This window comes from Ranitomeya imitator, chromosome 3 (genome assembly GCF_032444005.1).
Source record: "Ranitomeya imitator isolate aRanImi1 chromosome 3, aRanImi1.pri, whole genome shotgun sequence".
Classification (NCBI taxonomy): Eukaryota; Metazoa; Chordata; class Amphibia; order Anura; family Dendrobatidae; genus Ranitomeya; species Ranitomeya imitator.
The window spans coordinates 98200606-98226172 of record NC_091284.1 but is presented as its reverse complement, the minus strand read 5'-3'; the positions used below and the strand labels follow the sequence as shown (position 1 = coordinate 98226172).

At 43.8% G+C, this 25567-nt stretch overlaps 1 protein-coding gene across 2 annotated transcripts in view; it reads right to left on the bottom strand.

The window, feature by feature from the left end:
• SEZ6 (seizure related 6 homolog) overlaps window positions 1-2903 on the bottom strand; it is a 955889-nt gene extending 952986 nt beyond the window's left edge. The window contains exon 1 of one of the 2 annotated variants that reach the window (XM_069761206.1): window positions 2426-2903. In XM_069761206.1, the coding sequence (XP_069617307.1) occupies window positions 2426-2477 (52 nt within the window). In that variant the 5' untranslated portion in view covers window positions 2478-2903. The remainder of the gene's footprint in view (window positions 1-2425) is intronic. The other variant, XM_069761204.1, reaches the window with a different exon arrangement.
• Between the last annotated feature and the right edge of the window lie 22664 nt (window positions 2904-25567).

Genomic DNA, 25567 nt, shown 5'->3' with positions numbered 1-25567 from the left:
ATTTAATAACCATGAGTGCTTGCATTACGTCTATAAAGAGGCAAAACAATGTTAATTACATTGGAGGAAGTAAAATTGGAAGTAAATACATTCCACGAGCCGAAGTAATGATCTGTTACCAAAGTACTGATGGTTTTAGAAACATTTGGATTCAATAAATCTACACAAGGAGCAAAGGTCGGATCACTGTCTTGCATATATATATATATATATATATATATATATATATATACATATATATATACTGTATATATATTTAGATATATATATATTCACTGAACATTATAGTATACAATAAACAGCGCATCTATTGCACAGACACTTCTGCCAAGTACATAGAGCATGGGCGAGTGCCACAGACCCAATTTTATATGTATTCCTTCTAAAGTGACTCTGAAATGTAATCATGTTTTGGGGAATTCTATTACAACAGCTTCCTGTTTATTGGTTTAACTAATATGCCCAGCATTCTTTCTGAAAATTGTTTTACTGTGTGTTCATAATCAGCTTTCCAAGCCGAGCTGGCAGAGAGACTAATAAATTACACACAACTGATACTCTGACTGACAACTGTTTTCTTGGGTTATTACATTTTTAGAAGGATACTAATTTCACATCTCCTTTGAAGGATGTATTTTAAATGTGTTCCAGTACATGAAAAAGCAAAAGCATATAACTTTAAAGAAAAAAAAACACACTAGAATATTAAAAGGAAGGGTCAAATCCAAAATTTATGCTTTCGAGAAGTTTATTTTCAAAGCAAACTGAATTCTCAAGCTTGGCCTGGTAGAGACAGGTGCAGCTGAAATATATCCCATTACACAGTTTTCCCAGTTACTGCTTAAGTTGCTGGTCTCCTGTCAACTCTTATTTTTACAAGAGAGAAGAAGCATGCACACTAAAGTGAGACTAACCACATGGGGCAGAATATAGCACCGGTCACAAATGATGATTTATACTTTTCGCTTAGGAAAAAAAATGACACGTTAAATGAAGATATGAACGGGCTTCTTGTTATAGAACGTGAAAATGCTAAAAACTTCTTAAGAGGTTAAGTCAACATTGAATGTGAAGATACTTTTTAATTTGCTGTTAAAGACGCTGGGTTGCTAAAATGACCCAAAATTATGCGACGCAATTGTAATATTTTATAGCAGTGGTGTTCTACATCATGTAATGCAAGAAATGCAACATCTGGAAGGGACACAGGATAGAGACCAAAGTTTGTAACACTATTCATTAATAAAATACCAAAAAAAAGTACATTGAAATAAATCAAAACTTGAGGAGTAATGAACGATTAGATATACCCGAACTTCCTAAATACTGTATGTATGAATTGGACCCATTTTAGGTGCCACTAAGGTTCAGGTGAGTTCACCTGCTGTAAAATCCATCGGTAAGTTCTAGAGAATGTGAAAATGTATGACAAGAAGAGTGAGACGTAAAACTTTGTCAAGAAAGTATAAGAGAACCGAAGACATATAGGCTAACAAAGCGCTTTGAGAAACAGAAGGGAATGTGGTTAAGCATGAAACAACCCAACAAAGAAGTTGACATAATACAAAAAGTTGCAGAGCAGTCATGGTACCAAGCCATCTGAGAGAGTAGTACATGTGCATCCAAGATAGATATAGACTTATAAGATGACAACAACGGAATGCCATAAGTCCAGGTTAAGTCAGCCAACAAGTATTGGCACCCCTCCCATACACTCATGATGTAAGCACAAACTTAGTCTTATTTGAAACTCTTCGAAAACGTTGACATCAAGAAGACTTTTACAAGATTCTTTAAATTGTTTAAATCCCAATTCATTTTCTTCAAGAACCATATGATCTCTTGGGAAATCCCATAAAAAAATAGAATTAAAAAAAAAATAGGATGTAATATTTCACAAATGAGGTAAATCATTTGCCAATAACTTAATTAATTGTGCACCAGAGTGGGAGCAGAGTTCATTGTCGAAACGAATTGCAGCATAAAAATTCTATTATTTCAAGGCAAATGATTAAATGGCATTTCATTTCCAACAAAATGAGATTATCGAAAAGAAGTAATTATGAGATACCCCAGGCACTTTACTTTTAGAATAGACATATCTGTCAAGGACATAGGCATCCGCTGAAATCCAATTTTTCATTTTTAATCTATGGGTGAGCTACAGAAAGGCATTAGACAAGCATGTTTAGAGAAGTATGGCAATAATTAAAGGCACTAGGAATAAACAAACTTCAGTTGACTTCCAACGAAACCTGAAGACAACTGGAAGACAATCGGAGACTTTCTAAAGCCAAAAAAATGTCTACAAATCTGGAATGGACTGACCTCTACACCGGCATGGTCTTCAAACAATGACAAATTGAATGGCTACTTGACAGGCATAATTCAACAGCAGAAAATGAAATGACTGAGTTCTCCTTACCTTGAGATTGGATATGCACCATAGCTGCTAACATAAAGCACAAAGCATACATGGTCTTGGGGTTATCTCCTTATTACTCAGTCTCTTTAAACAGCCTCTTCTCTTCTACCTTCTGTGTGTGTGCGTGTGATTTCCCTAATACTTTGGAAGCAGACACATATACTGTTCAAGCTGTGGAAACGAGCTGCATTGAAAGAAGAAGCACCCTGTGCTGGAAGTGCTGGCTGAAGAGGGGAGGGAAAAAAGCAATTACCCAAATAAAAGAGAACAGGAAGAAATAGCTTGTTGTGGCTCTGGTGGCAGAGGCTGGCAGTTGTTTGTTGGTGTAATTGCAATCAGCTGTAGTGAGGAGAAGCTTACATTTCACTGCTGGATGGGAGACGATTGCTTGCCTGCCTCTAGATTGCTCAGCGCCTCCAGGAGCCTTCAGCACCACGGACAGCGCCTAGCGTCAGCACTAGGAATAACTTTAACTAGCAAGCGCCTGGAATGGACAGCTCCTACATGAGCATCAATGCCAGACTCCTGCTACCAATCACCGATCATTCCAAGAGAGCAGCACGCACACTGTTAATCACCGATCCATTCATTAGCGCTCACTGATCCCTGCATATTACATGTGCATCATCATATACAGTGGCAATCCTTGGGATTCCTATTTAGTCTTTCCTATTCCTGTTAGTAATATCACTAGACCATCATCACTATTAGGGCTAGGGTCACACGAGCGTATATTCTCTCATCTGGTCAATTGTGTAAGTCACACTTTGATCAAAGTGTGATCCTAGTGTCTTGGATGAGGGGGAGACAGAAAAAAAAATCTCCAACTTCTCCATTCTGCCAGTCCGTGGAAATTGGATTGCATTCCGATTTTCATGGACTCATTGACTTGCACGGCTGAGTGCAATCGGAATATTGGATCAAACTCAGGCATGTTGCAATTTTTTCATCGGGAAGACTCTGACATGTGCACGGCCCCATAGAATAACATTGGTCCCAGTATGATCGGATGTTTCGTCAGATCGCACTTGGACCGAAAATACGGCCATATGCTCAAGCTCTTAGGCTGTATTTTTCATCCGGATCACATCCTTTTAATACACCAGGAGTGAATAAAATATGCAAGATTAAAGGCGATTTACTATGTTTTAGAATGACAATGTATCTGTAAAAATTGGCAGATGCAATACAGTTGATTTGTATGGGATCTGATTTTTTGTTTTTTTGTGCACCCATAAACTTGAATGGGTGACTCTCATCCGAAACACAGAAGACATGAGGTCATTCTGCAATTTTTTTCATGCCGACACTCGATTTATGTGAAAAAAAAGGTCACCTGGACTGCCCTAATAAATAACATTGGTCTGGGTACTGGGTAATATTTTTTTCCACTGACCGAAAATACAACCGGCTTTATAAGCCCAATGAGCAGCATCATTGTTCGTTGTGTCCGAGGCAGAAATAATATTTGATATAATATTGATTAGTGTCAAAATATATATTCAAATACATAATTAGAAATATTTTAGATGCTTTATGCAATTAAATATATTTGACCTTGACAAAAAAAAAGCTGAACCTAAAAGTTGACCTTTTAGGCTATGTGCACACGTTGCAGATTATTTGCGGTTTTCTAGCGTTTTTGCGCTATAAAAACGTTATAAAACCGCAAATAATCTGCATACATTAAGCATCCTATCATTTTTAATGAAATCCGCAATTTCTGTGCACATGATGTGCGTTTTTCCGCATGAAAAACGCATTGCGGAAAAATAATGAACCTGCTCATTAATTTTGCGGTTTTTTCACGGTTTTCCCACTGGCTAATGCATTGTGAAATGTCCGGAAAAAAACGCGTCAAAAATGCATCAAAACCACGTCAAAACCGCGCAAAAAAACGCATGCGGATTTCATGTGGAAATCTGCCAGAAATGTCCGGATTTTCACAGGAATTTTCTGCATGAATTCCTGAACGTGTGCACATAGCCTTACACATTGGCTGTGCTGTTTGAATTTATGGCAAGCTATTGCTCCCAGTCATCAGCCTGTCGGTAGAAGCTGACTGTGATGCAATTGAACGTGTGCATGAAAAAGTCAGGTTTCACTTAAACAACCACAATGTCATATTTGCATGTCTTATTTAAGGCCATAGGCCAAAAAGCCTCAAGTGCTTCGTAGGCAATTATCTCTTCCTTACACTTAGAGGGTCGGTTCCATTTGTCTTATGGCCTTCGTGCATTTGTGACCTTACGATGGCCACTTTGCAGCGTGACGTATTAATTGCCAGAGAAGATGGTATTTTAGGGAAATATGGCACAATAGTTTGATAAATCTGCGGCTCGACTCCTGTGTCATATTTTCTGTCATTTTCGTGCCACTTTTTTGTCATAGACACATGAGTCATATCCAGATAAAAGACTGAGACGCATGGCTTGTATAAATCACGACGTGCACCTTCTTAGAATGCTAGTGGTCCTTGAAGTCTTAAGAGCGGGTATACAATGTGCCTTCCATTGTTATTCTAATCCCGATAGAATAGGAATGATGTAGAAATGTGGTTTATTACTAAAACGTGTAGCCAGTTATTTGGGGGAAACCAGGACGTTGGGTTCCCACTCGGAATGTCAGATCTAAAACGATATGAAATGTGTGTTTACGTATATTTATCTTGCACTGAGCCAAGTTAATTCCTCTCCATTGAAACACTCATAATACTTCTTACAAACCTTTTATGAGATTCCTGGTATGGACTTCATTCCCTCTCCCCCTCCTCTACTTAATGCTCAGGGGATATTCGAAGGCTACTCAGTTTAATTAAAATAACTGCATCGTGTTAATTGATATGACAAGGAACATCAACAGAAATATCCAATAAAGACAGATAGAATTTTTGTACACCAGTTGTAAGTCAATGAAATGACAATGAGCAAATTAATATGAAAGCTACCTAGTCAATAGAATAGTAATAGGGTAGTAAGACTACTAGAGGGGAAAAATAGCTTTGTATGTCTATTTTCATACCAGGCCCCGGGCGCTCTGAATTCCAAGGCCGTTGGAGTGTACAACAACTCAGTGGTTGATATATTTGTTCTGTATTTCAGATTCACTGGATAATGAAGATGGCTTTTGAGTGTACAAAGGACAATAAATGACTACTTTGCACTCAATAAATGCCAAGGCTCCAGGCAGCTGCATCAGCACCAAACTGTGCTCAGAAAAAAAAAGATTAATTATCATTATATTATAGTTAAAAGCTGATGGTATTTAAACGAATAATCTCTCACTCATCAAGCCTCCGTGAATAAAATAGAAGCATGCTGCCTATGTGTTATTACCATGGTGGAGATTTGTGAGGCATATCATTTTTAGATTTGCGTGATCTGATCATGGCGGTTCTTACAGGGAAGCAATAAATGTATCACATATGGCCATTTAAATAATTGATATCGGTTGTTATTTAATAATTTTTTTTTTAGACATTTCTAGCAAAAGCAAAAGTCTCTAGCTGATGTTTATAAAATTTCCTATGTATATACAGTATTTCATTTATTTTTATATATTATTTACTTTATTCTATTGTATGTTTTCTTTGTGTAGTTATATATTGTTTATTCTATTCCTTCTGCCTATATCCTGCTTGTATGTATATAATATCCTTAGTATACTATATATATATGTACAGTATATATATATATGTATATATATATATATACATATATATATATACTGTACATTCTTGACCTTGGAAAAAAAATAAGCCATGTCATGTCATATTGATGTAAGGGGGTCGACGATGCAGCGGGTACCTGCGTGCCGGGTCCGGAACTGAAGGGGCTGCATCCTCTGTTTCTGGGGGATGGCTTAAGAGAGCCGGACCTTCCCCAGTTGCCGGGATGAAGCCTGAGGGAGCCGCATGAACCCTTCAACCCAGGAGAGTGGGCAGAGCTAGAAAAGGGCACGCAGCAACGGAGACATAAAAAGAAAAAGCGCGCGAAGCAAGTCAGTCAGGCGCCGGCTCAGAACAGTGAGGACGGCAGCGTAGAGAGCAGCGTGCAGAACGGTGAGTGGCGTGCTCTGCTTCCCTCATCAGAGACTGTCGGAGTGGCAACGGGCTGTATAGAAGGAGCCCCCGTCGCCTGCAGAGCAGAGCCGTGCGGAGCAGAGCCGTGCCCGCAGAGTAGAGCCAAGCCGGGTGCTGCAGCAGCCAGAAAGAGGAGTGCTCCATCCAGGGAGCATCAGAGCCACACAGACCATTGACCGCTGTCACCCCCCGTCAACAGTGGGGACCAAAGAGAGAGAGACGGGCAGTGTGCCTGGCGATCGTTATAAAGCCAGGTGCCAGATGTTTCAGGACAGTGAGTACTGTGCCCCTGCTGCCTGAAAGAGACCAGGAGCATGACTGTTATTTACATTCCAACTGTACTAGTGAATGTCGGACCAGAGACTTGTGACCTGACTTCGCCAGCGTATGTTAGCAGAGCCGCGCTGGGCTCATACAGGATTGTGGCCTGGCCCTCACCGTTAAGTTGCCACTACAGTAAATGGACTAGGGGCAGTAGAAGGTTCTGGAGACCGACCACTGTCACCAGAAGATGGGGTATTGTTGTTTGCTGAACCCCATTAGTAAAGATACTGCGACAGCCGTTGTCGGCACCATTGAGTCCTCAGTAGGAGTTAAAGGGACACTGTCACCTGAATTTGGAGGGAACAATCTTCAGCCATGGAGGCGGGGTTTTGGGGTTTTTGATTCACCCTTTCCTTACCCGCTGGCTCCATGCTGGCTGCAATATTGGATTGAAGTTCATTCTCTGTCCTCCGTAGTACATGCCTGCACAAGGTAATCTTGCCTTGCGCAGGCGTGTACTATGGAGGACAGAGAATGAACTTCAATCCAATATTGCAGCCAGCATGCAGCCAGCGGGTAAGGAAAGGGTGAATCAAAAACCCAAAAATCCCGCCTCCATGGCTGAAGATTGTTCCCTCCAAATTCAGGTGACAGTGTCCCTTTAAAGTCTGCAGAGCTTCTGACACAACTTCATCATAGGAACTGTTGTTACCAGAGCCGTCATTCTTATTCTTGGACTCTCCTATGTTCATTGTACCCTTGTTATCATTGTTTAACCCTCTATCTTCCTGCATGGAGTAATCCCCTGTAAATAAACCTGTTAACCCTTGCTTTGCCTCCTGTCTGTCACTGCATCCCGCAACCTGCTTACACTGAGATCTTAATTATAATGATTAATGACTATTGCTGTGAAAAAGGTAAAAGCCTCAGAACTTCAAATAATGGATATGTATTCTTTGAATTATTATTTTTTATTAATAACCAACTCTATTAATAGAGCTATTAAAATAAGTGCCAATTGTTGTGCTCAAGCACTTATACATGTAGCAGGGGGTGAATTTGCCATGTGGCTCAGCTCATGATTATATCATGATATATTATCTGTGGTTTTCCATATGACAGCATGTAAACCTTCTGTATTGTCTTTATATGAGTCACTGTACAGAAAGAGTTAAGTGACAAATTAATTAATGTCACATCTCTCTTTTAATCTTTCTCCATCCTCTCTTTTCATTTCCCTCCCTCTTCATTCCCTTTATCTTTTTCTTCATCACTATCTCAGTTTCCTTTCATGTCTTCCCCCATTTTAATCTTTCTTTCAATCTCCCTTTCTTGTTCACTCTCCTTAGACATCCATACCTTTTACAAAATTTGGGTAAGAAGTAAGAACTTCTAATTTCTCACAAGATAATGTCAATGAAATATGGTGACGTGCTAGCAAATCTCTTTACAGTCTGTAGTTCAGATCACAACCACTGGGGGGAGGCCTCACCTACATATTGCATATACATCTCGTGGCACAGTATCAAAATCATGTTTTATTTTTAAAACTTATAAATCTTGCCACACATCTTAGAACATGTTGAGCCAAGAGAAAAGATAAGAAAGGACACACTTATGCCTTTGTTAAACTGTCTAGATGTATGTACATATTATCCAGCAACCGATAGTAAAAATACCGAACCTATAGAAAACACATAGAAGGGGAATGCATTTACAGCTTCTCACTCGTTTAGACATACAGTCATGGCAAAAAGTGTTGGCACCCTTGTAAATGTTTCAGAAAATGAAGTATTTCTCCCAAAAAATTATTGCAATTACAAGTTTTGTTAAACACATGTTTATTTCCTTTGTGGATATTGGAACAGCACAAAAATACTGAGAAAAAAATACAAATTGGACATTGTGAAGACACAGCATTTTATCTTAATAAACCAGATATCTATTTTCAGTAAGCCAGGAGGAATACGGAGGAATAGGTTGTTATATATATTTTGACTTTTGAATTTATGTGTTTCTTTCTTCGGTTGATGAAGAGTGTGAAATGTTGACTCTTCTCGTAGGTTAACTTGATATTTGTAAATTGATGAATGGTTGTTATTTACCTCTTATATCAGCTACAACAGTTATTTGCTGATATATCATATCAGCAAATATCATATACAGTGGGGCAAAAAAGTATTTAGTCAGTCAGCAATAGTGCAAGTTCCACCACTTAAAAAGATGAGAGGCGTCTGTAATTTACATCATAGGTAGACCTCAACTATGGGAGACAAACTGAGAAAAAAAAATCCAGAAAATCACATTGTCTGTTTTTTTAACATTTTATTTGCATATTATGGTGGAAAATAAGTATTTGGTCAGAAACAAAATTTCATCTCAATACTTTGTAATATATCCTTTGTTGGCAATGACAGAGGTCAAACGTTTTCTGTAAGTCTTCACAAGGTTGCCACACACTGTTGTTGGTATGTTGGCCCATTCCTCCATGCAGATCTCCTCTAGAGCAGTGATGTTTTTGGCTTTTCGCTTGGCAACACGGACTTTCCTCCCTCCAAAGGTTTTCTATAGGGTTGAGATCTGGAGACTGGCTAGGCCACTCCAGGACCTTGAAATGCTTCTTACGAAGCCACTCCTTTGTTGCCCTGGCGGTGTGCTTTGGATCATTGTCATGTTGAAAGACCCAGCCACGTTTCATCTTCAATGCCCTTGCTGATGGAAGGAGGTTTGCACTCAAAATCTCACGATACATGGCCCCATTCATTCTTTCATGTACCCGGATCAATCGTCCTGGCCCCTTTGCAGAGAAACATCCCCAAAGCATGATGTTTCCACCACCATGCTTTACAGTAGGTATGGTGTTTGATGGATGCAACTCAGTATTCTTTTTCCTCCAAACACGACAAGTTGTGTTTCTACCAAACAGTTCCAGTTTGGTTTCATCAGACCATAGGACCTTCTCCCAAAACTCCTCTGGATCATCCAAATGCTCTCTAGCAAACTTCAGACGGGCCCGGACATGTACTGGCTTAAGCAGTGGGACACGTCTGGCACTGCAGGATCTGAGTCCATGGAGGCGTAGTGTGTTACTTATGGTAGGCCTTGTTACATTGGTCCCAGCTCTCTGCAGTTCATTCACTAGGTCCCCCCGCGTGGTTCTGGGATTTTTGCTCACCGTTCTTGTGATCATTCTGACCCCACGGGGTGGGATTTTGCATGGAACCCCAGATCGAGGGAGATTATCAGTGGTCTTGTATGTCTTCCATTTTCTAATTATTGCTCCCACTGTTGATTTCCTCACTCCAAGCTGGTTGGCTATTGCAGATTCAGTCTTCCCAGCCTGGTGCAGGGCTACAATTTTGTTTCTGGTGTCCTTTGACAGCTCTTTGGTCTTCACCATAGTGGAGTTTGGAGTCAGAATGTTTGAGGGTGTGCACAGGTGTCTTTTTATACTGATAACAAGTTTAAACAGGTGCCATTACTACAGGTAATGAGTGGAGGAAAGAGGAGACTCTTAAAGAAGAAGTTACAGGTCTATGAGAGCCAGAAATCTTGATTGTTTGTTTCTGACCAAATACTTATTTTCCACCATAAAATGCAAAAAAAATGATAAAAAAACAGACAATGTGATTTTCTGGATTTTTTTTTCTCAGTTTGTCTCCCATAGTTGAGGTCTACCTATGATGTAAATTACAGACGCCTCTCATCTTTTTAAGTGGTGGAACTTGCACTATTGCTGACTGACTAAATACTTTTTTGCCTCACTGTATATAGTTCAGTGACCCTGCATCCCTGTTCTTCAAAGATAACAGTACAATAATTTACCTCTTATATCAGTTACTACAGCTTATTGTGCTGTTGCAAAACAGGGATGCAGGGTCACTGAACAATGATATTAGCTGCTATTTTGATTACACAATATACCAGGCCATTTAGTTTGTTGACTTGCAAATATTGAAGGATAAACTAAATAATCAAACAATATGAGTTTATCTCATCACCAATTTCCCTTGACCTGTGAATCATGGCTTGAAGAACAGTAACAGTTGTAAACTATGAAAAGGAGATATGCCTCTGTTACATTATAAATCTAAACATACAAAAGATCCAGAGACTCTTTCCAAAACCACAGCCAGGAAAACTCTACAAGACAGCAACTAATACATCATGGTTCCATCACGAGGGACACAGATTTGACATTGTACAGGATGCCAGCTTAGAGGACCATGGCCCCGGCTGAAAGAATACAGATCTGCTCCATTGACAAGCACTGAACCCATGGATACGTCTTGGGTAATCAAGATTTGAACCAACTGGTCACCTGAACCCATGGATACGTTTGAGGTAGTCAGGATTTGTACCCACCGGTCACCTGAACACATGGATATGTTTGGAGTATTCAGGATTTGGACCCATTAGTCACCTCAGCCCCATGGATACATTTGGGAAAGCCAGGAATAGGACCCATCGGTCACCTGGCTCCAAAGAGATGTTTGCAAAAGCCAAGTTGTCACCCTCTGTTCATCTGGCTTTATACCTCAATAGACTGTCAGCTTCCTAAGCTTGCCATTACCTCCTCTCTGTACATGCCACAGATGGGGGTATTTGGCCCTGGAAGCTCTAAAGTCACAGCTGCTCTTATCCCGGTGAGTCAGCAAAATGTGAGACTCTGTAATTTTGCACTATCTTGAGTATTTTGCTGGGACTGTTCTATGTGTTATTTGCTTTTTTGTGGGTTCAATAAAGTATTGCCACACTGTTTTACCCTCACCAAGTGCAAGTGTTGTTTTAGTACTATTACGCCCACGAAAAAAGAAGATCTGGCTTTCGGTGGAATGATCCCTGGTCCATGCTGTTTCGACTCGCAGACTAGAGTATTTGCTGACTCCCCCATGTCTCAACAGACATGATTTCACACAAAACCCCAAAAATGGGCCAGCCAAAATTTTTGGCACCCTCAACTTATCGTTTGGTTAGACATACTGTTAGGGTTGGCGGATCGCACTAAATAAAATGTAATAATAAAGTGCGATGGCAACCCGGGGTCCACTGTGGAGAGATGTAAAACTGCTGCTATAGAGTAATGGCAGAACACAAAGCAAGCATACACCTGACACAACTGCATTAACTCCACGCAGTGTGAGCAGAACACACAGTCTACAGCTCTGTTAACTTCACAGAGCAAAGAAACTAAGGGTTGAACTTGCTCCTTAATCGACCCGTACCAATTGCACATGTGGCCGAAACAGATGCAGAGTCAAATGAAAATACTACGCTGATGCTAGTTAACTATACAAAAGCCTGTAGAACTCATAGGGGAGCAAAAAGGCTCTGTGCTTGGACGTGCTCTGTAACTCTGCTGTGCTAACCGCACACATGACAGAATACAGATGCTGGAAGCCAAGCGGCCAGCAAAAACCCTATCTGGCTCAAGCTGAGCAAGATCACAAGACACACGTGCAGTCAGAGTGGTAGCGTATCCACTCAAACAAACCAACACAAATCATACTAGCGCACAGCCGTGCCCATTGAGAGCCTTTTATACCTTAAGCTCAAGTCCAAACAGACAGGACCTGGCCTGTGGACCAATCTGAAGCTGCCACATCACCAGAGCAGCTGATGTCCGAGCACCAATGAGAAGGCGCCACATCATGGACATACTCAGTAGGGTAAAATCTGGACTTCAGAGCACAACGCTGCACTTGTAAGCCAGTAGTCACCATAGGCTTAGCTGGAGAGCCAGCAGTAACTGCACATGCAGTAAGAGCCTGGGCAAGGCACTCAGACCAAAGTCTGTGCTGAGCAGTCATCCCAGCTGCCGAACCTGAATGGGAGACCTCTGCACCAAACAAGGCTTGGCATTTATTCCATGTAGCAGGTGAATCCTGGCACCTAACACTTACTGTGGAGGAAATAACTGCAATGAATCACTTCTTATCACCATCATCAAGCTTCTTACACCTCTCAAATGTACTTTTAAACCACTCTCCTTTTGCAAACTGCTTCAGGTCTCTCATATTCAAAGGGTGACTTCTCCCAACAGTAATTTTATGATCTCTCCATGTGTTTTCAATGGGACTTGGATCCGTATTCATTGCTGAGCACTTCAGAACTCTTCAGAGCTTTGTTTACATCCATTTCTGGGTGTTTCTTGAAGTATGTTTGAAGTCTTTGTCCTGCTGGAAGACCCATGACTTAGGATGCAAACCCAGCTTTCTGACACTGGGCACTACATTGCCACCCAAAATCCTTTGGAAATGTTCAAATTTCATGATGCCTTGCACACAGTCAAGGCTCCCAGTACCAGAGGCAGCAAAACATCCCCAAAACATCTTTGAATCTCCACCATATTTAACTGTAGGTACTGTGCTCTTTTATTTGTACGCCTCATTGTGTTTACAGTAAATAGTAGAATGATGTGCTTTATGAAAATGTTCTGTCTCATAGTTCCCTAACTTACAGCACCCCAGGGGCAAAGGGACATGCTACACCAGAACAACTTCTTCCAGTTCATTTATTGTAAAAGATGAACATTCAGCCTATGTACTTGGCATGTGGCAGATGGAGGTGAAGGGCACAATTCTAAGGCAAAGCTGTGTTCCAGGCTATGCAAGCCATTGGGTTAGGGCCAATGGCCATGGTAGTATTACTCTGAGCCAGGTCAAATCTAAGGCAGGGGAGTAATGAGCTCCTCAAATCAGGGATTACAGATGATGATTATGTGGTGAATAATACCTGGGAATCAGACAGAGGTGAGGAAGTGATGTCATCATAGGAGGAGAATGTTGACCTCAGTGATACACAGCAAAGGCGATGTGGGACTAAAAGATTCTCTGGGGTTTAATGATCTTGCTCTGTGGTCATCACTGAAGCAGTTGATGCCACATGTCCTTTTTTATGAGGCTTAACATTACTTGAAAGTTGTGGTGGTGATTCCTGTGTGTGGGCATCTCATGTGTGGGAATTCGTTTTCAATTTGCTGTAGACCAATATATTGCAGAATGCAGGTGGTGCTGTTGGAAAAAAGACATGTGCGTCCTGGCACCCATCAAATAGGAACTATGTCATCTGTCAGAACTAGCATCACTTGATAATGTGTATGCAAACTGATCAGCAAGATGAGGAAGGCTCAAGCTTTCTTTTTTTCCTCATGACAGTCTTTCTGGTAACCAGTCCATAAATAGTGCCTTATCATTATCATTCTCCCACTTAATCATTATCCTCCTCCTCTACTGCTTTTCACACTCTTCTTCATTGCGTCAACAGTTATCCTTTCGTCTGCTCAAGAAACATCCTACTTATCATCCTTGTGTGGAAACTGAAATCCCACATGTCCAAGTTCACCAGAATTGATGTGAAACCACCTGGCTTCTACTTTTTCAAAAGAATTGTGTGCACTCAGCCTCAATGAAAAATATATAGCTGCCATTATTTTTTATGAAAAGATGTGCCTGCCAGATTTTGGCACACAATACAAAATGCATTTTTCTGAAATCAAAATATATTATGATCTGGCATGGGCATCAAATTTTCAACATGACTTGCACCTTTTTGTAATTTTTGGTGAAACTAAATTGTATTGTGCGTGCACTTAAGGTGACTTTTCCTGGTAGCATCCTGTGCAGGATGGAACCCCTGCACAGGTCAGGACACAAAGAGCAAAATCTCTGTAACTAGGGATGTGTGAACCGGAAAGGTAAAGTTCGGGATCTGCACCAGACACCTAGTGACTGGGACTGAATCCCAAACACTTACTTTTTAATGTATGTCCGGTTTCCTGTTCGGATTCACCAGTCTAATAAAGTTTGTTGAAAGGCTGCAGCGCAGCTGGAAAGATTGTGCAAGCAGCAGCAGTCAGTAGTGGAGTTTTAGCTGCAGCATGCATGCATGAATCACTCTGCAGAACTGGACCACTTTACCACTAATGAAAGGGCCTCCATGCAGGACGTGTGTGCCATATTGTGCTGCTTTAAATATTCCACCAATATGGCCAGGACTGATGATGCCATCATCAGCATTACTATACCAGTTATATGCCTGCTGGAAAAAAAACAATTCAGGCCATGATGGATGAGGTAATGGCACAGGAGAAAGAGGAGCAGGGCTAATTCACACCGTTATCAGGCCTGTCATCTACATATGGCATGGAGAGCGGGTAACTGTCCCAACAGCTGCCAGTGGGCAGTTTGGGAATGATGACTGATGAAGATCAACTGTGTTCAGAGCAGGGTGGCACTCAGGTCAGCTCACTGGCATGACTGGAGGAGGCTGGGGGGATACAGAGTTCCCAGGCGAGACCTTTCAGTGAGGACAGCTTGTAGTTGCCTCTGGGCAGCTTTGCACACATGATTCAATAATACATGCTGCAGTGCCTTAGCAGCGACCGCTGACATGCCCGTATTGTTACCAATGTAGATTACTGGATGGCCACCCTGCTGGATCCCCACTACAAGGACAACTTACCATCATTATTTCTGTCACTAGTGCAGGAGCGCCAAATGTGTGAATGCAAGCAGACACTGGTAGAGAAGCTATTGATGCCTTTACTACTTGACAGCAAGGCCTCAGTGGAAAAACAAGGCAGAGACAGAGGTGAGGTACAGCCGGCACCTCGGAAGGCAACATTAGCATGGCTGAAATGTGGCAAAACTTTTATGAGCATGCCACAATATACCAAACCACCATGTAATGGGATCCATATTAGCTGGAGCAAGTGTTACCACAACATGGTGGAAAGTATACGTGTTCACATATCTCCAAGTACGAACAGATGGGTCTACCCCATTTAACTTCTGGGTCTCCAAATTGGACAAATGGCCTGAGCTTGCCCTTTATGCCTGGAGGTGATGGCCTGCCCTGTAGGAATGTCATGTTGGAACGTGTGTTTAGCACAGCAGGGGGTGTGATCATAGATAGGCACATTAGCCTGTCCACAGCCAGCTTGGGAATCTAACATTCCTTAAAATGAACCAGGTTTGAATCACACAGGACTTAGCCATACCTTTGGATGACTAGACAACTGTAGCAACTGCACCCAGCCAGTATACAACTCTATTTACCATTTGTTTTATTTGGGTCCCTCCTAAACAAATAAAAAACCCAGCACCTGTGTTGGCTACCTCCTCTGCCTTTTCCACCTATTCCACCGCATCCACCTTTTGCTCCGCTTGGACCTAGGCCTCGTAGTTCTGGATAGCTAGGCTTAGTTTTGTAAATTCCAGGTTGTTTTAACCCCGTAACAACCATCGATACACATTAAAACATAAAACACATAGTGCCACCACTGCAGAGGTGACTCCCACAGGTGTCAGCTGTACACCCTGCAGTATTGGCTCCAGCCAGTTTTGCGACTGAACTCAGTCGATTAATACCTTTTATACCACTGTCAATCACAACAGCGATATTTAAATTATTACAAGGGGGTTACAAAACCCTCTTAGTAACCATCTTTCCCCCGGAATGAGAATCATAAGATGGTTGGGTGTCCATCTGTTGAATTGGGTGTAAGGGAAGACCTGTCGGTACCTTTTATACTATCTATACTGTGGTGAAATTGATGCCACTTTTGTGATGTCTGCCAGTAAATTTTGGAAATGTGAGCACTCCTGGTTCGGTGTCCATCTGTTGGATTGGGTTTAGTGGAAGACCTATCGGTCCCTATTGTATTATTTCTACTCTCGTGAAATGGTTGATGCCACTTCTGTGGTGTAAGGCCCTCATTTGTTTAAATGTGAACACTCCTAGTTGGGTATCCATCTGTTGAATTAGGTGTTGTGGAAGACCAATAGGTCCCAATTATACTATTTCTACTGTGGTGAATTTGATGCCACTTTGTGGTGTCTGCCAGTAATTTTTTGGAAATGTGAGCACTCCTGGTTTGGTGTCCATCTGTTGGACTGGGTTTAGTTGGAGCCCTATTGGTCCCAATTATACTATTTCTACTCTCATGAAATTGATGCCAATTTTGTGGTGTAAGGCGCTTATTTGTTTAAATATGAACACTCCTGGTTGGGTGTCCATCTGTTGGATTGGGTGTAGTGGAAAACCTGTTTGTCCCTATTATACTATCTATACTGTGGTTAAATTTATGTCACTTTTGTGGTGTCTGCCAGTAATTTTTGTAAATATTAACACTTCTGATTGAGTGTCCATCTGCTGGATTGGGTGTAGTGGAAGACCTGTCAGTCCCTATTATACTATTTTTACTGTGGTGAAATTGATGCCACTTTTTTGGTGACTGCCAGTAATTTTTGGAAATGTGAACACTCCTGGCTGGGTGTCCATCTGCTGAATTGGGTTTAGTGGAATACCTATTGATCCCTATTATACTATTTCTACTCTTGTGAAATTGATGCCACTTCTGTGGTGTAAGGCCATCATTTGTATAAATGTGAACACTCTTGGTTGAATGTCCATCTGTTGGATTGGGTGTAGTGGAAGACCTATCGGTCACTATTTTACTATCTATACTGTGGTGAAATTGATGCCAATTTTGTGGTGTCTGCCAGTAATTTTTGGAAATGTGGGCACTCCTGGTTTGGTGTCCATCTCTTGAATTGGGTGGAGTTGAAGACCTGTCGGTCCCTATTATACTATCTATACTGTAGTGAAATTGATGCTACTTTTGGGGTGTCTGACACTAATTTTTGGAAATGTGAACACTCCTAGTTGGGTGTCTGTGGTGCCCCTGAGGGTTCAGTCGCCACACAGGTACTGCACCTCATCCAGAGGTGTGGTATCCCACTCTCAGGTAAGGAGGGGGCATTACCCAGGGCTCTAACACCAGCATCAAACACCTCACCACTCCAGTCAAGGCACCTAGGCATACCCTATGGGAGGTTGGCCTCATCCCAGACTGGAGAGGATAGCTAGGTAGAGGGTGTGGGTGGAGTGAGTAGTTAGGGGAGGAGATTATTAGGGGAAAAAAGTTAGGGAGACACTCTGAGGAGCTGAATGGGGTGAGATGTGCTGAGAAGGAGCTTCCGGTGTGAGGGAGATAGAAGATAGGCTGAAGAGAGTACAGAGAAAGAAGCTTCAGAAGCAAGAAGGTGTCCTAGGGGCATGGGTAGTGAGCAATCCTGACCATCGCCAGGTGGAGGGACCAGGTCGCAGTGGGGAACCAGTCCCCAAGACTAGTGGAGAACTACAAGGCTCAGCTAGCCAACCGGAGGCTGTGTTATCTGTATATCCCACAGCCACATCCACACACATTCACTGAAAAGGCAGCCTCATAGGACTCAGGGGACTAGAGAAACATCGCCCGACAAGATCCGGGGCTGCTGGCTTGGGACAGGAATATAAGAGAGGAGTCCTGGAGAAGTGTACCCCAAATCATATGGGGGTTGGCTGGACCACAGACCCGGAGGACACAGCACACGGCTGGAGACAGTAATCTGCAGAACTGTGAGTAAAGAGTTGAAAACTGCACCCAGCTGTGTCCTCTGAATTATTTGCTGCATCACTTGCCCTGCACTACAATTACCATAACCACCATCACTGACTTTAACACTATGGTTGCCCTGGGGCCCAGCTCTACCTGTGGAGAACTGTAACAACTCTGCTGCATCACCATCAGCCCCAGCGGTCCCCTTTAAGCAGCGTCGGCCATTCCTGGCCGAATTCCACAGGTGGCGTCACGAGCAACTCCCCTATAAACTTTATTCTCCCTTTATTTCATCATTTTCATTGGATGTCCAGGGCCACAGACCGAGTCACTGCTGCCGTGACATAATCCTTTAAGAACCGGCCCAGTACCAAGTATCCCCATGGCCCTAGCGGATGCTCCATGTCCATCTGCTGAATTGGGTTTAGTGGAAGACCTATTGGTCCCTATCATACTATTTCTACTTTTGTGAAAATGATGCCACTTCTGTGGTGTAAGGCCCTCATTTGTTTAAATCTGAACACTCCTGGTTGGGTGTCCATATGCTGAATTGGGTGTAGTGGAAGATCTATCGGTCCCTATTATACTATTTCTACTCTTGTGAAACTGATGCCACTTTGGTGGTGTCTGCCAATAATTAGAGTTGAGCGACCTTGACCTTTTTAGAGTCGAGCCGGGTTTTGCGAAACCCGACTATGTCCAAAGTCGGGTCGAGTGAAATCGGCCGATTATGACGTAAAGTCGGGATCGACCGAAACACGAAACCCAATGCAAGTCAATGGGGCAGCATAGTCGGCAGTGAGTGGGGGCCAGGAAAACACCTAGAGTGGCCATTTTAATGTCAAAACCATCCATTCTTCTTAATGAAGCTTGTCAAGCGTAATTTACCTTATAATAATTGGAAGGCATTTGAAATTGGGGGTCATTTGGCTAAAGTTGTGGGGGGTAGGGCTGGTTCAAGTAATTAGTGGGCCCAGGAAATCTGGACCACGTCACGGCAGTGGAGCAGGGAGAGGTAAGTATTTCAACTTTGCAAGTGCTGTGAACCTGAGCAAGCAGGGGGGGCCCACTCGTTGGCATTGGCACTGGCACAGGGCCCCTCAAAGTACAGCGGTGTGTTTGCACGGCGGGGGCGCCTCCCACCGGCAGCAACACTTTTGCGTACTATGAGAGGCCCTGTGCCAGTGACGTCGCCAACTAGTATTCCTCCCCCCACCTGATGAAGGAACCTGCACTTTCATCTGCACCTTCCTCTTTGTCCCCGTGTAAGGTGGTATGGTATGCGGGAAGAGCAACCTGACTTTCAGCAGGGTCACAATGTTGTTGTGTAGCGTGCACGGGGAATGTTGCGTTATGGGTCAATGTACCAGCAGACTCATCTATCACTGGCTGGGCAATGGGCACGATGAAGTGGAAACACAGATATAGGCCCAAAGAAGAAAGTGGGCTAAATGCAGTTCAAAATTGGTAACACAGGAATAACCAGGGGGCATTGCAGTGGAGGACAACTGGAATGAGAGGCTGACACAGAGAGTAGGGCCAAATCAGTAAGTAGTCGAAATGCAGTTCAAAATTGGCAACCGTAGTAAACAGGCGGCACAGCTTTGTTCAGTGGAGGAGAACAGCAAGGAGTGGCAGACACCGATAGTAGGCCCCAAACCAACTAGTACGCCAAATGCAGTTGTTCCATTTAACCACAATTTAATGAGAGCCTGAAGATAGAAGCTCAGGAAAGGCAACCTGGGGAACACCTTGGAGTGTAACACACCATCTCTCTCCACCCCATACCCATTTTGTATGGCCTAATGCAGTGTACTTTTCTACAACTACTAAACGAGAGTCGGAAGACCGAAGCAATGGCAAGGAAACCTGGGGAACACCTTAGAGTGTAACACACCCTCTCTCTACACCCCATACCCAATTTGAAGGCCTAATGCAGTGTAGTTTCCAAGAACTACTAAACGAGAGCCGGAAGATCGAAGCTCAGGAAAGGCAACCTGGGGAACACCTTGGAGTGTAACACACCCTCTCGCTACACCCCATACCCAATTTGAAGGCCTAATGCAGCGTAGTTTCCAACAACTACTAAACGAGAGCCGGAAGATCGAAGCTCAGGAAAGGCAACCTGGGGAACACCTTGGAGTGTAACACACCCTCTCTCTACACCCCATACCCAATTTGAAGGCCTAATGCAGTGTAGTTTCCAAGAACTACTAAACGAGAGCCGGAAGATCGAAGCTCAGGAAAGGCAACCTGGGGAACACCTTGGAGTGTAACACACCCTCTCGCTACACCCCATACCCAATTTGAAGGCCTAATGCAGCGTAGTTTCCAACAACTACTAAACGAGAGCCGGAAGATCGAAGCTCAGGAAAGGCAACCTGGGGAACACCTTGGAGTGGAACACACCATCTCTCTACACCCCATACCCAATTTGAAGGCCTAATGCAGAGTAGTTTCCAAGAACTACTAAACGAGAGCCGGAAGATCGAAGCTCAGGAAAGGCAACCTGGGGAACACCTTGGAGTGTAACACAACGTCTCTCTACACGACGGAAGGGCTGATTCTTAGGAAGGAAGGCTGTTGGAAATAAGCATTGCGCGTCCGAGGGTGATTATATTCTTATTAGGTATATACTCACCCTCGGACGCGCCCTGCTTCTTTATTTGGAATGAATGTTTATTTGCAATGTGGTGTTGACTTTCTCTATTATTTTGGTAATTAATGATTTTATTATTTTCATTATTTTGCATCTTCTCGGCAATAATATAAAGAAGACGCGACAGGACAACACTCGGTGGATGCCATATGTGTGTTTTCAATTTAAAAAAACTTTCAGTTAACTACTTGCAGGAGAAAGTAATTGTAGCTGGTGGCCATTTTTAGTACTGTACCAGATTAGAGTTGTGTGTTTGTTTTTAATGTTAAAATGTCTGCATTTGATATCTCACCAGTATTTTCTTTTTTATAAGCAAAATACTTATTTTTATATTTTCTGATGTTGGTTCCAGGGGTACACGGCCAGCAGTGCCCTGGTCAGTGTAGTAGTAGTTGAAAGAATGGACCGCAGACAGGCATCGAAGGCCTAAAATAATAACACATGGCTGTAGGCAATTTTAAATTGGTTCCAGGGGTACACGGACAGCAGTGGTGTGGTCAGTGGAGGCCTAGTGGAAGGAGTGACCGCAGACAGGCATCGAAGGCCTAAAATAATAACACATGGCTGTAGGCAATTTTAAATTGGTTCCAGGGGTACACGGACAGCAGTGGTGTGGTCAGTGGAGGCCTAGTGGAAGGAGTGACCGCAGACAGGCATCGAAGGCCTAAAATAATAACACATGGCTGTAGGCAATTTTAAATTGGTTCCAGGGGTACACGGGCAGCAGTGACCTGGTCAGTGTAGTAGTAGTTGAAAGAATGGACCGCAGACAGGCATCGAAGGCCTAAAATAAAAAAATTGGGCTGGCTGTAGGCAATTTTAAATTGGTTCCAGGGGTACACGGGCAGCAGTGACCTGGTCAGTGTAGTAGTAGTTGAAAGAATGGACCGCAGACAGGCATCGAAGGCCTAAAATAAAAAAATTGGGCTGGCTGTAGGCAATTTTAAATTGGTTCCAGGGGTACACGGGCAGCAGTGGTGTGGTCAGTGGAGGCCTAGTGGAAGGAGTGACCGCAGACAGGCATCGAAGGCCTAACATAACAAACTTGGGCTGGCTGTAGGCACTTTTAAATTGGTTCCAGGGGTACACGGGCAGCAGTGGTCTGGTCAGTGGAAGTCTAGTGGAAGGAGTGACCGCAGACAGGCATCGAAGGCCTAAAATAATAACACATGGCTGTAGGCAATTTTAAATTGGTTCCAGGGGTACACGGACAGCAGTGGTGTGGTCAGTGGAGGCCTAGTGGAAGGAGTGACCGCAGACAGGCATCGAAGGCCTAAAATAATAACACATGGCTGTAGGCAATTTTAAATTGGTTCCAGGGGTACACGGGCAGCAGTGACCTGGTCAGTGTAGTAGTAGTTGAAAGAATGGACCGCAGACAGGCATCGAAGGCCTAAAATAAAAAAATTGGGCTGGCTGTAGGCAATTTTAAATTGGTTCCAGGGGTACACGGGCAGCAGTGACCTGGTCAGTGTAGTAGTAGTTGAAAGAATGGACCGCAGACAGGCATCGAAGGCCTAAAATAAAAAAATTGGGCTGGCTGTAGGCAATTTTAAATTGGTTCCAGGGGTACACGGGCAGCAGTGACCTGGTCAGTGTAGTAGTAGTTGAAAGAATGGACCGCAGACAGGCATCGAAGGCCTAAAATAAAAAAATTGGGCTGGCTGTAGGCAATTTTAAATTGGTTCCAGGGGTACACGGGCAGCAGTGACCTGGTCAGTGTAGTAGTAGTTGAAAGAATGGACCGCAGACAGGCATCGAAGGCCTAAAATAAAAAAATTGGGCTGGCTGTAGGCAATTTTAAATTGGTTCCAGGGGTACACGGGCAGCAGTGGTGTGGTCAGTGGAGGCCTAGTGGAAGGAGTGACCGCAGACAGGCATCGAAGGCCTAAAATAATAACACATGGCTGTAGGCACTTTTAAATTGGTTCCAGGGGTACACGGGCAGCAGTGGTCTGGTCAGTGGAAGTCTAGTGGAAGGAGTGACCGCAGACAGGCTTCGAAGGCCTAACATAACAAAATTGGGCTGGCTGTAGGCACTTTAAATTGGTTCCAGGGGTACATGGGCAGCAGTGTATGGTCAGTGGAAGTCTAGTGGAAGGAGTGACGGCAGACAGTCTTCGAAGGCCTAACATAACAAAATTGGGCTGACTGTAGGCACTTTTAAATTGGTTCCAGGGTAACACGGCCAGCAGTGGCCTGGTCAGTGTAGTAGTTGTAGAAAGAAGGGACCGCAGACAGGCTTCGAAGGCCTAACATAACAAAAATGTCAAAACAATGGTATTGTCAGTGCCAGGCATTGAAGGATGTCAGCGGCTAGACTACACATTGGTGAAGCTGTGAGAGATAATTTTGCTAGTGGTAGAGCACTGTTTGAGCTGGGGGGGGGAACTGTCTTGTGGCCGGCGGTACAGGCACAGGGCCCCTCATATTACAACGGTGTGTCTGACGTTGGGTGCGCACCACCACCGCCAGAGACACTTTATTGTACTATGAGGGACCCAGTGGCAGTGCCGTCGACCAAAAGCGGCCACACCCACCTCTTCAGACAAACAGCACTCTCAAGGGTCCAAGCGCAAAGTGGCGATAGCACGGCCCCGTGTGGGGAGTTTGGCCATTTCGTGAGGTGGAAACATGTCGTATGCTGGACAATCAGGTGAAGAAAATTACGAGATTGGAAAAGTCATTCAGAATAGTCCACAGGCAAGACCTTTTCATAGGAAAGCTAGGTGTCAGCCGGGCAGGGTGGGGCAAAAGATTTTGAAATCCAGTTGTGGTTCATTTTAATGAAGGTTAGATCATCTACATTTTGGGTAGCCAGACGAGTCCTTTTTTCTGTTAGTATTGAACCTGCAGCACTGAATACTCTTTCTGATAGGACACTAGCTGCCGGGCAAGCAAGCTCCTGCAATGCATATTCTGCCAATTCTGGCCAGGTGTCTAATTTGGATGCCCAGTAATCAAATGGGAATGACGGTTGAGGGAGAACGTCGATAAGGGATGAAAAATAGTTTGTAACCATACTGGACAAATGTTGTCTCCTGTCACTTTGAATTGATGCTGCAGTACCTGTCCTGTCTGCGGTCATAGAAAAATCACTCCACAACCTGGTCAGAAAACCCCTCTGTCCAACGCCACTTCTGATTTCTGCCCCTCTAACACCTCTGGTCTGCTGGCCCCTGGAGCTCGTGTGAGAACGATCACGGGCGCTGTGTGCAGGGAATGCCAGAAGCAAACGGTCAACAAGAGTTGATTGTTTTGTTGCTAATATTAGTTCCAAGTTCTCATGTGGCATAATATTTTGCAATTTGCCTTTATAGCGAGGATCAAGGAGGCAGGCCAACCAGTAATCGTCATCGTTCATCATTTTTGTAATGCGTGTGTCCCTTTTGAGGATACGCAAGGCATAATCCGCCATGTGGGCCAAAGTTCCCGTTGTCAAATCTGCGGTTGTGCTTGGTTGAGGGGCAGTTGCAGGCAAATCTACGTCACTTGTGTCCCTCAAAAAACCAGAACCCGGCCTTGCCACGCCACCAATTTCCCGTGCCCCCGGGAAAGCTTCCTCATTAAAAATATACTCATCCCCATCATCCTCCTCATCCTCCACCTCCTCTTCGCCCGGTACCTCGTCATGTACACTGCCCTGACCAGACAATCGCTGACTGTCATCAAGGCTTTCCTCTTCCTCTGGTGCAGACGCCTGATCCTTTATGTGCGTCAAACTTTGCATCAGCAGACGCATTAGGGGGATGCTCATGCTTATTATGGCGTTGTCTGCACTAACCAGCCGTGTGCATTCCTCAAAACACTGAAGGACTTGACACATGTCTTGAATCTTCGACCACTGCACACCTGACAACTCCATGTCTGCCATCCTACTGCCTGCCCGTGTATGTGTATCCTCCCACAAAAACATAACAGCCCGCCTCTGTTCGCACAGTCTCTGAAGCATGTGCAGTGTTGAGTTCCACCTTGTTGCAACGTCTATGATTAGGCGATGCTGGGGAAGGTTCAAAGAACGCTGATAGGTCTGCATACGGCTGGAGTGTACAGGCGAACGGCGGATATGTGCGCAAAGTCCACGCACTTTGAGGAGCAGGTCGGATAACCCCGGATAACTTTTCAGGAAGCACTGCACCACCAGGTTTAAGGTGTGAGCCAGGCAAGGAATGTGTTTCAGTTGGGAAAGGGAGATGGCAGCCATGAAATTCCTTCCGTTATCACTCACTACCTTGCCTGCCTCAAGATCTACAGTGCCCAGCCACGACTGCGTTTCTTGCTGCAAGAACTCGGACAGAACTTCCGCGGTGTGTCTATTGTCGCCCAAACACTTCATAGCCAATACAGCCTGCTGACGTATGCCAGTAGCTGCCCCATAATGGGAGACCTGGTGTGCAACAGTGGCAGGTGCGGATGGAGTGTTTGTGCGACTGCGGTCTGTGGACGAGCTCTTGCTTCTGCAGGAGGACGAGGAGGAGGAGGAGGAGGGGGTGCGAACGGCTACAGACAACTGTTTACTAGACCGTGGGCTAGGCAGAACTGTCCCAAACTTGCTGTCCCCTGTGGACCCTGAATCCACCACATTTACCCAGTGTGCCGTGATGGACACGTAACGTCCCTGGCCATGCCTACTGGTCCATGCATCTGTTGTCAGGTGCACCTTTGTGCTCACAGATTGCCTGAGTGCATGGACGATGCGCTCTTTAACATGCTGGTGGAGGGCTGGGATGGCTTTTCTGGAAAAAAAGTGTCGAC